At 39.2% G+C, this 13119-nt stretch overlaps 1 protein-coding gene across 1 annotated transcript in view; it reads right to left on the bottom strand.

Annotated features, from left to right (window-relative positions):
* Positions 1-3398: 3398 nt before the first annotated feature.
* ADSS1 (adenylosuccinate synthase 1) overlaps positions 3399-13119 on the bottom strand; it is a 31101-nt gene continuing 21380 nt past the window's right edge. The window contains exons 9-13 of the mRNA XM_068397548.1: positions 12947-13101; positions 11617-11741; positions 9523-9620; positions 8211-8360; positions 3399-6762 (exon numbers count right to left, since the gene is read on the bottom strand). Of these exons, the coding sequence (XP_068253649.1) occupies positions 6710-6762; positions 8211-8360; positions 9523-9620; positions 11617-11741; positions 12947-13101 (581 nt within the window). The 3' untranslated portion in view covers positions 3399-6709. The remainder of the gene's footprint in view (positions 6763-8210; positions 8361-9522; positions 9621-11616; positions 11742-12946; positions 13102-13119) is intronic.

Genomic DNA, 13119 nt, shown 5'->3' with positions numbered 1-13119 from the left:
TGATCAGCATCTGGAGCATAGTGGGGGCACTGCTGGAGAGCAACTCCTGTTCAGTTCCATCCAAAAGGAATGCAGTTTCCATGCTGGGTGCACTACTTTGTAGTGCAAACCAAAGCATGGAACAGTCGTAACACTCATTGCAGAGCAGGATGAAGCCACCACAAGGGCATAGCCTCGCTGGCTGGAACAACTGAAGCAGAAGAAAACTGGAGTAAGAAATGCAAAGTTCAAAATTTGAAGTGCATTCACTATTTTGTTGCCATAGGATGCTACTAAGCAGTAAAGTTGTAACTGTAGTACTGATGTACATGTAACTGTGCACTGGGACCACAGCTAGCCTTATCTGTAGCAAGGCAGATTCCTGACACAAGAATGTCCTTTCATCTTCCTGATTCTCCTTTTCTCCTTCACTCGTTTACTAAGGACAAAAACCATGCCATTAGAGCAGATACCAGCGGACATTTAGCATGAATCAGTGGTGCTACTCACCAGCATGAGTAATGTGAAACACCTTCTCTCCATCTCCTGGCCATTATCCCTCTGGTATAGCCCAGTATGCCATTTGCTTTATTCAAGATGAGAGTGCATCGTTGGCTCATATTCACCTTGGCATCTGCTGCAAACTCCAGGTCCTTTTTAGCAGAGCTGCTCCTCAGCCAGGTGCTTCTCACTCTGTCCCGAGACATGGGGAACCCTGTGCTGCTTCCTTTCTGCTGCCCAGCCCTCAAGCTTATCAAGGTCTTTGCCATTTGTTGTCAGCCACTCCTGAATACAGAACTCAAAGGACAGGTTTCCATCCATGGCAAAGTGCTGCACTATGTTAAGAATCTCAGTGGAAACAGAACTCTAAATACAATAGGTTTTGTAACTGGGAGTTTCCTCTCCGGAAGCAAATAATACCATGAAACACCTTTTTACGGTAGTGTCTGTCAATACACTGTATTTACCAAGTTTGTCATTTTGTCAGGCTCACCAAAGGTTGACTCCAGCACCCCTTGCATGGGACCATCTCCATTTACAGGCCAGCCAGGCTTCCACAAACCTCAGCAGCAAACACCGTTTCCACACATTCAAAGAATTAGGGCCCAGTCACCATTAAAAGTTGTGTCTAACAAAGGGGAAAATGAAGATGCATGTGCCACCTCTGCTGGAAGGGCACATATAGTTGACTGTATTCTGTGGTCCTTAAGAAAACATGTCTGCAGTACTTCTGCCCGGGGGTATCCTAAGGATTTCAGCACTAACCCAAACTGCCTGAAGTGCTCCGCCACTTATCAAGCACTGTAAAGGTATCTCCTGAAACCCAACACTGTTGTCTGAGGCACTATTTACAGGCCTGTAATGTAAACTCTGGTGTATGTACTCAACTTCTCAAAGGTAACGCCTGTCAAAGGAAGGGTACATTATCTCAAGACTACGAAAACATTCAAATACAAAGTGTTATTTTTTTCCTGACAAAGACATTTCCTTGCCAAAGACATTTTTGTAGACAGTGTTAAAATTTGTACTGTTTCCCACCACTGAAAACTGCAGCTGCTGGCCAAAATTTTCTACATTAAAGGAAGCTATAAAGTGTATGTGCTTACAGAAGTCCTTCTTTCCTGTGGTGTTTTTTTTTTTCCTTACAGACAGCTCCATAGGGCTGATAGGCAAATACTTAATGCACAGTCTCTACTTCAGAAATGTATAATTAACTCATGGAGGTATTTTAGAACAACTAATTTCCTGTAAGTACGTAAGAAATTAAAGGCAAAATTTTGAAATCCTTATTTAGACTTTACTTCTTCTTTAATGCCTCACTCCATGGCTGTCATCTATATGGATAATTTTTTACTTTAAATTTCAGCAATATGCAAGGGTTGAGACAGCCCCATCTGACAGCAAAAGCAACGGGAAGGAGTTTCTGCAAGATGTTCCTTACCAAAGCCACTTTGTGACGAAGGTGTGATTTGGGAAGGGAAGGACCCATTTCCTTACCTCCCTGAAGCAGGCTGTACACCACCAGTTCTCACACAGCACGAATCCCATGCAGTACTGCGGCTGTCGAGCAGGCTCCACGCCTCAGGCACCGTCTTTTTCATTGGCAACATGGATCTAATAAAGACATGAAACCAGCACCAACAAACTCACTTAAATCGATAGCCAACAAATCCCCAGGCTGCTCTCCTGATGGAGTGCCTACCCCACAAACCGGGACCTCTTCTAAATAGAAGATGGTTGGAGCTGTATTTTCTTTCTTGCCTGATGCCTAGTTAAAAGAGAGATGTCACCTCATCCTTTTTGCAAACATCCAGCACTTGAAACCAGCTCTCTGATATGAAACGTTACTGTAAGGGAAGCTGGGCCCCTTCCACAAGGAACAAGGAGTGGGCTAGAGCTTGTTGCCATGTAAAGTATTACTAGAAGAGGGTAGGGACAGGAAAGCCATCTATTAATTGCAGCTCCACAAAGGCAGGATGGTCACATTGGCACCATTTTTACCAGGCTGTCTTCTTTCCTTCCTCCCAATCTTAGGACTTGGCTTTTCAGCTGACAGACAACAGATGGACCAGTAACGCAAACCAGAGTGTTTTCCCGGTGGGTAATTTCAGCACAGACCCCCTCAGTTTTGGGGTCTTTTTTTTTGCATTGGGCAATGCCAGTGTCACAGTTCGATGAACCTGCTTCAGATGCTTCAGCTACCAAAGACAATTCTACGTGAATTTATATATATAACTGATGCAAAGGAAGTGAAGAAACATAAGTTAATATACGTTACTGAATGAAGCTAATGAAGAAACCTAGGTTAGTAAGTTAACAAAGCATTTCTCACACAGCTCTCAGACACTGCCCCAAACTGTGTACTAACCTGCAGTCATTTACTGGACAGGCGACTCACCTGCTGCTCCAGACTTCTTCTAAAATGGATGAAGACAAGAGTGATTTCTATAAAGGCTCCTGAAAGCCCTAACAGTACTTGTCTGCAGCCCTCCCACATTTTAGAGGTGGTAATTATGCCATCTGAGTAAATATCTACCATTCTTTTCTTGCACAGTGCTGTTGATAAAGAGCTATATGGAGTTCACATCAATTGCTCCAAGCCAGCTGGTACGGCAGGAACATTTTTGCGCCAATTAGAAAATGTTTCTTTTCCTTCATAAAACCATTGTTCACTCAGACAAGCCGAATCCCCAGTGATAAAGGTGGACCCCTGCTCAGTTTGTTAATGGGAAAGTGTAAAAAAGTTTACAGAATATGTAAAAAAAAGGCCAAACACTGAGAATCTGCAGATTGAAAGAAAATATCCATTCATTCAGTAATGCTGCTAGTTAGTTTTTAAAATCCACGAAATATTGAACCAGGTTTTCGTATGAAGTGTATTGTGTTAAAAAAAAGAGAGAAATAGAGACCAAGCACTATTACTTTAAATCGGTTTTAATATGTCTTTCAGGACAAAATAAACAGGTGTGGATCCAAAATTCATCTGAAAAAAATCTGCACAAGGTGTAAGTACAGTTTGCACATTACTATGGACACGCTTAATTTTCTTTCCTTTTATGAGGTGCGTTATGCCAGAACTGTAAGACCCTATATAGCCAAATTAAAAATTACTAAAGCTCCAAAATTCTATGCTGCGTGTGTTAGGAAGCATACACCTGACTAGGAAGGCCATGTGTAAGGGTAAGTGTGAGAAAACATGTCAAATACATTAATGTGCATGAGTGAATCGGTAATTGCTACTTTTAAAAAACTATAATCTTTACCACAAATTATGCCATTTTGGTAGACGTTTACCCTTATCCTTCCATACAGATACCTAACAGGGTGATGCATCAACCAGTTTTATTGCATTTGGCTGGGGAGAAAGAAGAAATTAAATTCCTCACAGTGACTGTTATTAAAATGTAATTCCAAACAATACAAAATAATACACAAGGGAAACAGCCAAAATGAAAGCAAATTTACACAAAAATGTTCTTATTAAGCATTGTGTCACTCAGTAGATTAAAGAGCTTTTCGATACAAGCCTGAACTTATTCACATTTAACTCAATGACAACACATATGAAATTCAACAGGAGTAGAATTTTCATTTTAAAAAATCCATGCTATGAAATGAAATGAAATGCATGATATTATTTTTATGGTAACAGAGTAAGTCACAGGATAATTGCCTATTACATCACGCCTACTGACAACATCACTGGGTTTCTGATGAATCCTTGAATGCAAAGACAGGCAATGTGGATCTAACAGAGCCTTAAGGGAAAAATTACTTAATGGAAAATAAAATGATTAGGCGAACAGCAGAAAGTAATCCTGTGAAAATTAAACTACAAACCGAATTTTTTCAATATGCCAAATACTTCCTTTATAGTTGATCATTTAATCCAGTTGTTCAGCACACCGAGTGGCTTGTTAGTCATCGTGGACTTTGCCTAGGAATCAACCAAAGCTTAAATATAGCGGCAACCTCCTAACACAAATGCACTGATGAAGACAAGGCCAAGAAAAGGAACAGGTCTACATCATCCAGTAGGCAAATGTCACAAGGTTAAACCCTGCGAAAACAAAACTTAATTACTGTATCTCCAAGCATCTTTATGCTTAAATGGCCTCATATAAATGAGGCACATTTCATAGTGCTTGTAATACTTAGCACTTACCAAGCACCTTTCAGAAGTGCTTTGCAAACATTAAATAAGGTCAGAAATCTCATTGCTCTCTCATTAGAACACCCATAAAGTCAACGGCGAGAGCTTCCTCATCGATGTCAGAGCAAGGACTGCAGGGCTCAACCCACCAACCTCCAAAAAACAGTTTAGAAGAGGTGAGGCAGTATTCCTAATTGCCATTTTACAGATCACAAAACAGTAGCAAGGAGATTAAACAACTTGTCACAGGTTGACAAAGGAGTTGTAGCTGAATTAAGGATTCACGGCTTTGGGCTCTTTTTTTTTTTTTTTTTCCCCAAGAGATAAAAAGTATTTGATTGTGGCATAAAGCCACAGTCTGTGAACTGGGGTATGAAGAGACTGCACTGCAGCCGGAGGGTGTAAGAATTCTGCCCTACAAGCAGCAATATATCCGTAAACAGTTAAATTTAGTGCTTGCTGTGTGCTTGTACTGGTACTTTTGTAATTGCTTCTTGACACAAATGGGTTTGAACATTAACTGTTGTTTAATATTGAGCAAGAAAAGACAAAGGAGATGAGTATGACACAAGATACTCCAGATAGGTTTTTCTTTTTCCCCATCTCTGATGCAAAGAATGTCATCATTTTGTATCCTTGGAGTTACCATCTCAGACAAGGGATTTTTTCACACGCTACATAATGGCATTACTGGGGTTGTGATGCCATTTCCACAGCCCCTGGGAACAATACAAAAAGTATTGTTATAGCTCTCTGAGACATATATAGAAAAGGAAAATTTACTTGGAAAATTCCACAGTTAGGGAATAACTCCGTTTCTAGCATATTCTTTTTCCTCTACAAGAAGCAGGCCTTTTTTTTTGAGAGCTCTTGAAGTATAGCCATTATAAATTAGAAGATCCACAAAGAAATCCAAGTGTATTCTTGAAGATTCTGGGACCTCTCCACGGCTTCTGCATGTCCCAACCCTGGCTGCCACATGTCATCCCCTTCTATAAATAGGCATTACATTTTGCTGAGGGAGGTCAAAATGTGTGAGGGGTGTAAATACTGCAGCAGTCATCATTAAGTCATGCATTGATTTATTCTTGGAAACCTAGGAGCTGTGGAAGCGAGTGTGTCTTACAGAGCCACAAGTCCCAAGTTCCTCAACACATAACAACAGTAAAACTTTAGAAATTACAACCTCTGCGTCAGCAGGAAGAAATGTCTCAGGTTCACTGAGAAAACACAGCGTGCTGTCTGGGCTCCGCTCTCCCTGTGTGTTTTGTACCCTGAGGACTCTCTTCCTTCCACCTTCACTCACTCCTTCCCGACTGCACATCTGCCAGTCTCCACGGGGATTCTGTTAGTGCACAGGACAGTTGAAAGAATTATTAGACAGGTCAACTTTCTCCAGTTTGGCCCCTCTGCAGATGTTATCTCAGTTACAAGAATAGGCTCTGTGATAAAAATACTGTAGCTGCTCTCCATTCATTTTAATGGGCTATTAAAAAATCATTATATAAAAATTAGAGATAACTGTGTTTGCTTTGCTTTGTGCAGTCAAAAATACCTAACTTCACTGTATTTCAGAAACTGAAAATCTGTATAATCCAACCAATTTAAGTACATGGCATCTGTCTTATTACTGCCAACCCAGATACATAGACAGTTTAACATTTGAAGTTGAAGAACAAATCGAAGCTTCACAATTCTAAAGTTACCCAGTAACTACTAGAAAAGACTTAATACTGGTTTCAGCAAGAAGAAATAACTCTATATGGATGTAAAATATTTCAAATAGTAACATGGCTCAAATTTAAAAAAATATTTTTTCCTTATTTTGTTAAGAATAGTTTTTGGATTTTTTTTTTTTTTATGATGGCCACCAAGGAGATTTTATACTGAATTTACTGAGAACCTAAATAAAATGTTACAATACAGAGTGTGATTCTGTGATTCTGTGATGTTTTGTTTCTATTCCATTCCTAGAAGAACATGTTCGTTTTCAATAGCATCTCCATTTAAAGAGGAAGCAGTAAGGAACAGATGAACGCTAAACTGTGCTTCTCATCACTGAAGTTCTTCATTTGTTTAGAATAGCTGGATCATCGACTCTCTTGATTTTCCAACTCCAACCCATTTAACTAGGGAAGAAAACAGATCTATTAGAACAATTACTGTGAGTAAATATTATAATCAATGAATTGAAACAGTTTTCACCTTTCATCACACTTCACTACAAACCGGCCAACTTTGTGCTGAAACACAATGCTAGCAGGTTTTACTGTCCAAAATCACTTTACTCCTGCTGCGTTACCAGGCTAAAAGTGCAATACACCGAAGTCTGAAAGCATGAAATAATTATACCATAAACGCAAAGCACTGCAGATGGAAGGAAGGCCTAACAGAAGGTCAAGTACATTTGTTTCAGGTTTAACTGTCACTGTCTTGTGTGATAGGATATCTAGCTCAATCCCTGAGAAGAAAGGAGAGCTCTGCCAGACTGTGAAGTCTTCTTGATGTGGACCAAGAGACAGTGATGCACACATGCTATAACATTGTTAAATGTAAGGCTGCAATTAAAAACATCATCCAGTGTGAGCAGCCACCCCAAATACCATACTATAATTGTTCCACTACAGTTTTTATCGTCCATGGATACTATTGAACTGACTGTAGGTAGGTCTCCTTTAGCTATCAAACCCACCAAGGCACCCTGCCTTCATACTAAGAACCAGAGAAATAAAGTAAGGGGAGCTTTATTTACATATCCCTTCACCCACACTTGTGTCTGTGACCACACACAAGCCATCCACCCCGTTTCAGGCTCTGCTGTCAGATGCTTCCTAATCCATGAACAATACTGGAATTTGCACAGTTGCAACTAGCTCACACTCCCCAAATGTGACCTCTGACGTGCTTTATGGAAAAACAAAAGCACACACGCCAGCTTTCCAAGTTTGCTACTGTGGAAATTCCCTTTCAAACTCCACCATTCAAGCCACACCTAGCTCTTGGCACCTCTAGAGCTCTAGCCATTAGATTTGAAAAAAACTGGATTGCTTAAGCTTTGGAGACTGATCATGTTAAGATTCTCGTTTTCCCAAAGGGGCAGAATTGGGCTAAACAATCTTGTATCCATTATGCAACACATCTCCTTATATGGGTAAGTATGGAAGAGAGGAAAAAAGAAGGAAAAAAAAAAGAGAAGTCTATGTTCAAACAGGGATGCAGTGCATGAAGTGAAGTGAAAGGAAGAGATTAATAAAGGGAGGACATTAGACTAACTATGTACTGAAGCATAAGTTTTCACTGACAGAAGGCAGCAGTTTGCCAAGAACAATACCAGAGGAAAGATAAACGTGTTAAATCTTTGTCAGCAGCATCCTGGAGCTCTCTGCAACACTACAGACCTGCCTGCAGAACACCACCCTTTGCTGCTTCTTAGCAAACTATCATTTACCATCATCAGCCCAATCACAGGTAGTTCCATTGCCTCCTGCCCAAATCAAGCCACTCCCTGACTAACGAATTGAGCACTTTTACAGAGGTGTTCCTGTCTGCTGTGGCATCCTCATATAGAAAGATTTACCTGGCACTCCAACGTGGTTCTCCACACAGCGGATGTAATTCTGGGCCTTGGGTGGGAGGTCCTCCCATTTTCGTGCACCAGTTGTGTCAGTCTTCCACCCAGGCATTGTTTCATACTCTACTTCCACCTTCTGTAGTATCTCCTGATTAGCTGTGGGAGAACAATTTTTATCGCAGTTGATTTTAGCTGCTCCACCTTAAATGAACACACCTATGGTTCTTGACCAACAAAGTCCTTTGACAACATTTAAAATGTGATAAATAAAAAAACCCCAGTATTTCTACTGGTTGGTTAATTCATTTAATCTCAATTTAGATTAATTTCTGTTGCTTAGGAAGATAGCTCTGATTCAAGAGGAACCAGTAATCCCGTTTCCTCTTGTCAAAACCTTAGTATGCGCTCTATGCTGTCAGAATACTACAGCAGCATTTTTAAGTAAACAAGGTATTTGAAGTTTACAGCAGTTACACTTTTTGGTTCAGATTTGCACATAATAGAAGTCCTCCTGTAGACAAGGCACAACTTTCTCAAAAATTTTTACCTTCATGGAACAGGGTTAAATCAGGCTTGCTAAAAACTTAGATATCTGCAAGCCAATCCCCACTGGAATTCTCACTCTGCTACTGTGCACAGCCAGGAACTACCATCAGCGGTGGGAAAGCTGGCTGCTGCCAGCCCTCCCCATGCCTCCAGAATCCCCCCTCTCAACAGAACAAACCCCTCATCTTGGCAGACACTGTTACAGGTATCTTGAAAACATCATTAATGTACGAAAATTATGTATTATTACATCTGAAAAGTTTCAACATGAAGCATATTCATGTGGCAATGTATATTTTTATTAACCACAATGTTGTTGCTCTCAATCAGTTATATGATGGCAGTCCATAAGCAGCTTTATTCTGCTTGTATCCACCTCATTTTTGCACAGCTTAAGCACAGATTTTATTTTTACTTTACTTCACTAAAGGCTATTGCCAATGATACAGTCACTGTCTCGAATCTTCCTGACTTTCAGACCCCTTGTTGCTGTCAATAAAAATATCTAATGGGACAGGACACAGAGGCCCTAACACAAGATTTTATTTGCTCTGAACTTCTTGTCATCCTACATACAGATGCAACGTGACTAGAAAATGCTAATATACTGATACAGTAGTCTTTATACTGGTACCACAGTTCTGCAAATTTCTACAGGACATCTAGCAAAAAAGAAATCAAGCCTGATTTTAAAAAGCAAACAGCCTTTCCCAACAGGTATGACTTAACAGGCAGGGAAGAGAAAAATGAACACAGATATTTAATAACATACCTGGAAAATATGGAATTCTTTTTCCACCCAATTTGTAAGCAACACCAATTTTAATCTCATCAAGGACATCAAGAATATCCAGTTTTGTTAATGCCAAACTGCACAGAAAAACATCGGTTAGAGTTACACACATGATGAATCTCTCCTCTTTAATACTTTCCACCTGTCTGTTTTTTTTCTTTCTAGTTTTGCATTCACAAATCCCAGCTCAGGCAACCCAGCAAGCAGAAATACACAAAGATATTAAACTATGAATATTGTTAATTGAATTCACGCCCCTTAGATGAATACATGACTGAGTCACTAGGACGCATTTCCAAATGCTTGGCTGCTCATACAGGTGCACGGTGTTCAGTTCAGCACATGAAAACGCAAGCTGGCTGCGTAAAGTGGCACCTGCTGGACTTGGTGTGGGTGTGTATGATGGCACATCACTTTACGCCACTACTAGCGATTATTTCTGTTAACCCTACTGATTCACAACAACCGTAAGACAGACTTATGTACTAAATTACACCTTTAAATCAGACTTCACGAGCATAAAATGGCTACTAAAATCACGTATACAGTTCAGTATGAAAGATCCCAGCCTGACTGTCAGTGCCTGGGCTGTGCTAGCAGGGTTGTCTGTTTAATGAACATTTTTCATCTTTTGAGTGAACACACCGTAACACAAGAATGGGACCTCAAGAAGACACCGTAGTGTTCACTGATCAGAATAAAAATGCATTTTAAAACTAGTCAAATTCTCTAGAAACAATATGCCAGACCTTGCTTAGTGAAAATATGAGTAGCTAAGGATTTAGAGAGGTATGTGCATAATAGACTGTGTGCTCAGTAAGTATATGATAAATGCAATGATTAAATTAAAAGACCTTTAGGGAAAGAAGCAGCATAGAGCCAGATCTTCAACTTTTTAAAAGTTTTTATCTCCCCATGTTTTTTAACTGTCACAGTTACCAGAGATGACATACTTTTGTTGATAGAAATGCAGTAATTGTATAGAACTGAAATGGAAGGAAATATAACGCCTTCCTAATACTATTTCCACATAAACTAGAGCTGTGTAAGTTAAAGCAAAATATAAATCTAAGTTAAAAAAATATTTAGAGAACCCTTCCAATAAATTAATGAACAAAGATCATTGTTCCTTTGTAACATTAGTAGCATAAACAATATTAAGTCTCAATTTATAAGATATTAAAACGCCTGGGGTCATTTTTTTGCATATATGAACAAGTTTGCCTGAACGCATGAGTAAGTCTATACTTTATATGGACAAAACTGTAATGAAACTTTTGCAACTTTTTCTGAAAACACAGATTGGTTATTAGTTACAAATTAATGGCTTGTGATAGCTACTAGCATTTTAGCATTAGATATAAGCTAGTTTGATGGCATTATGGTCTTGAACAATTCCTTTAAACAGCCACTTCTTTCCTTTAAAATGTAAATTTAGTACATATTTTGAATTATAAAATAATTTATCAACCAAGTAAATCACTCAGTCCCAAAGAAAATAAAAGCTCATTAAAAGCAGAATTTATAATACAATATTAGGCTACATCTTTGTAAATAAACGCGCCTGTCGGGAGTGGAATGAAAGTTGTGCCAGTTGCTGTATACTTTGTGTCATCCCCCGTATTTCACTTCAAGGGGCAGTGGTTCCAAATGATGCAGAATTGGTCCTACAAGTATGATCCACTAGAGTCAACAAAAGCTCAAAACCAGCAGGCTTTAGATCACGACATAAGTGAGTATGAAAGCACTGGATCAAGAACACTAGAGCAAACTGTTAGAAAACTGATATATTGATCCAGTCTACACTGGCCATCTCATGTAAGCAAAGTGAAAACATATTAAAAAAAAAAAAATCACTGCTATGATATTATAAAATCACTCGATTTGGAAGAAAAAAGTCAAAGGAATTAGATCATTATTAGCATTAAGACAATTCTCAGTTGCCCATTGTGAATTATTTTATTGCTTAAAACGTAACACTTTACTGGACTTATATTAATGTTACCTACATATTTATTCTGCGAAGCACAAAATTATCACTTCCAAATGTAGCGCAAAATCTGTGATGCTTACGCAGTGAATCCGTTGATCATATGAGCATATTTCAAAATGACAAGATCTAACCAGCCACAGCGTCTCTTTCTGCCTGTAGTTACTCCCCATTCGTGGCCACGGGACTGTAAAAGATCTCCAGTTTCCTAAAAGAAGATAGAAAGAAAGCTGATGGTATTTCACTGAAAAATACCAGGAAAACAAAATCTAAACAAATGGAGACAAATAGCAAGAAAAATATAGTTGTTCAATTCCAAGGCTTTTTTGTAGCAAAAAAAAAAAAAGAAAAAAATAGTTGTTTTATTAGGAGGGGACTAAGGTGGAGAATAAAGCCCCTTATCCACAGGATTTTTGTATTTCAATCACTAGCATTTCCAAAATACTTATTTAATATGACTATTTCATGTTCTAGGAGACACTTTTCTTCCTTCTTCATCCGACAGGAAGATTTCCTTGACAATTCAGCCCTGTTTTTCATTTTGTTTGCGTTTTCTTTCTTCATCTGGTCTTTTGGCATCTATTGTTTTTTGGGGGCAAGATTGGAAATGCTTGGGACAAGATCAATGCTTGTACAATGTCGAGGTCAACAGACTCCTTGACCATGCCTGGGGCTCTTAGGTTCTACCACAGTACAAGATTGCTGACTGTTCCCTTCGGGATGGCAGCGTTTATAACGTGTTAAAAATTAAGAAGAAAGAAACTTTACACTCATGATTCATAAAACTAAAGGATATCACCAATTCATTTGAGCCATTCGAGAAAGGATTTTAGTGACTAAATCCTTAAATTAGATTCGTATCACTGACCTAGAGATTGCTGTGTGCATAGCTCATAATCCATACCCTGAGCTGTCTAGTTTCTTGATAATGAAAATACAATAGACAGTTTAAAAGAATCAAAATCTCTCCCCTTCTTTTTATTGATCAATTTGTGCATGGCCGGCTGATGCACACACCACATATATTCTACAAAGCACACAGAACACAGGCTGTTAAGCACAGAAGTTCTGTCTTGTAATTTAAGCTTTCCTGTGATGCACCGACAGTTCCAGTCTACAACAAACTCTCGCCACTGAAATGCATCTAACGGTATTACATAAAATGACGAAATCTGTTTTCACATCGTTCGTTACAACAGAAGTGTGGTCACTGCAAAATAACATCATCACACTCTGTTTCTCTCCTCTGAAGAAAAATATCGTAAGTTTATAATGTAGTTCTCCTTTCTTGATTAGTGTGATTGCTTGGCATTATTATTATGGTGATTACCTATCGCTGGTATACCCTTACCCCATTCCGTTGACCTTAGTTTTAGCAACTGTTTATATGGCATTTTGTAATATTAAACCTACATTAATCTGCTCAGTGGGGAAGGCTCCAATTCCCACCCGAGTAGTATACGCCTTCACCACACCATACACGTCACCAACATGCTGGGGAGGAACACCAAGCCCGGTGCAGACACCACCTACGGTGCAGTTCGATGAAGTCACGAAAGGATACGTGCCTGTCAGAAAAACACAAC

This window comes from Nyctibius grandis, chromosome 4 (assembly GCF_013368605.1).
Source record: "Nyctibius grandis isolate bNycGra1 chromosome 4, bNycGra1.pri, whole genome shotgun sequence".
Classification (NCBI taxonomy): domain Eukaryota; kingdom Metazoa; phylum Chordata; class Aves; order Nyctibiiformes; family Nyctibiidae; genus Nyctibius; species Nyctibius grandis.
The sequence above is the reverse complement of the archived record's forward strand: the minus strand, read 5'-3'. Positions and strand labels throughout refer to the sequence as shown.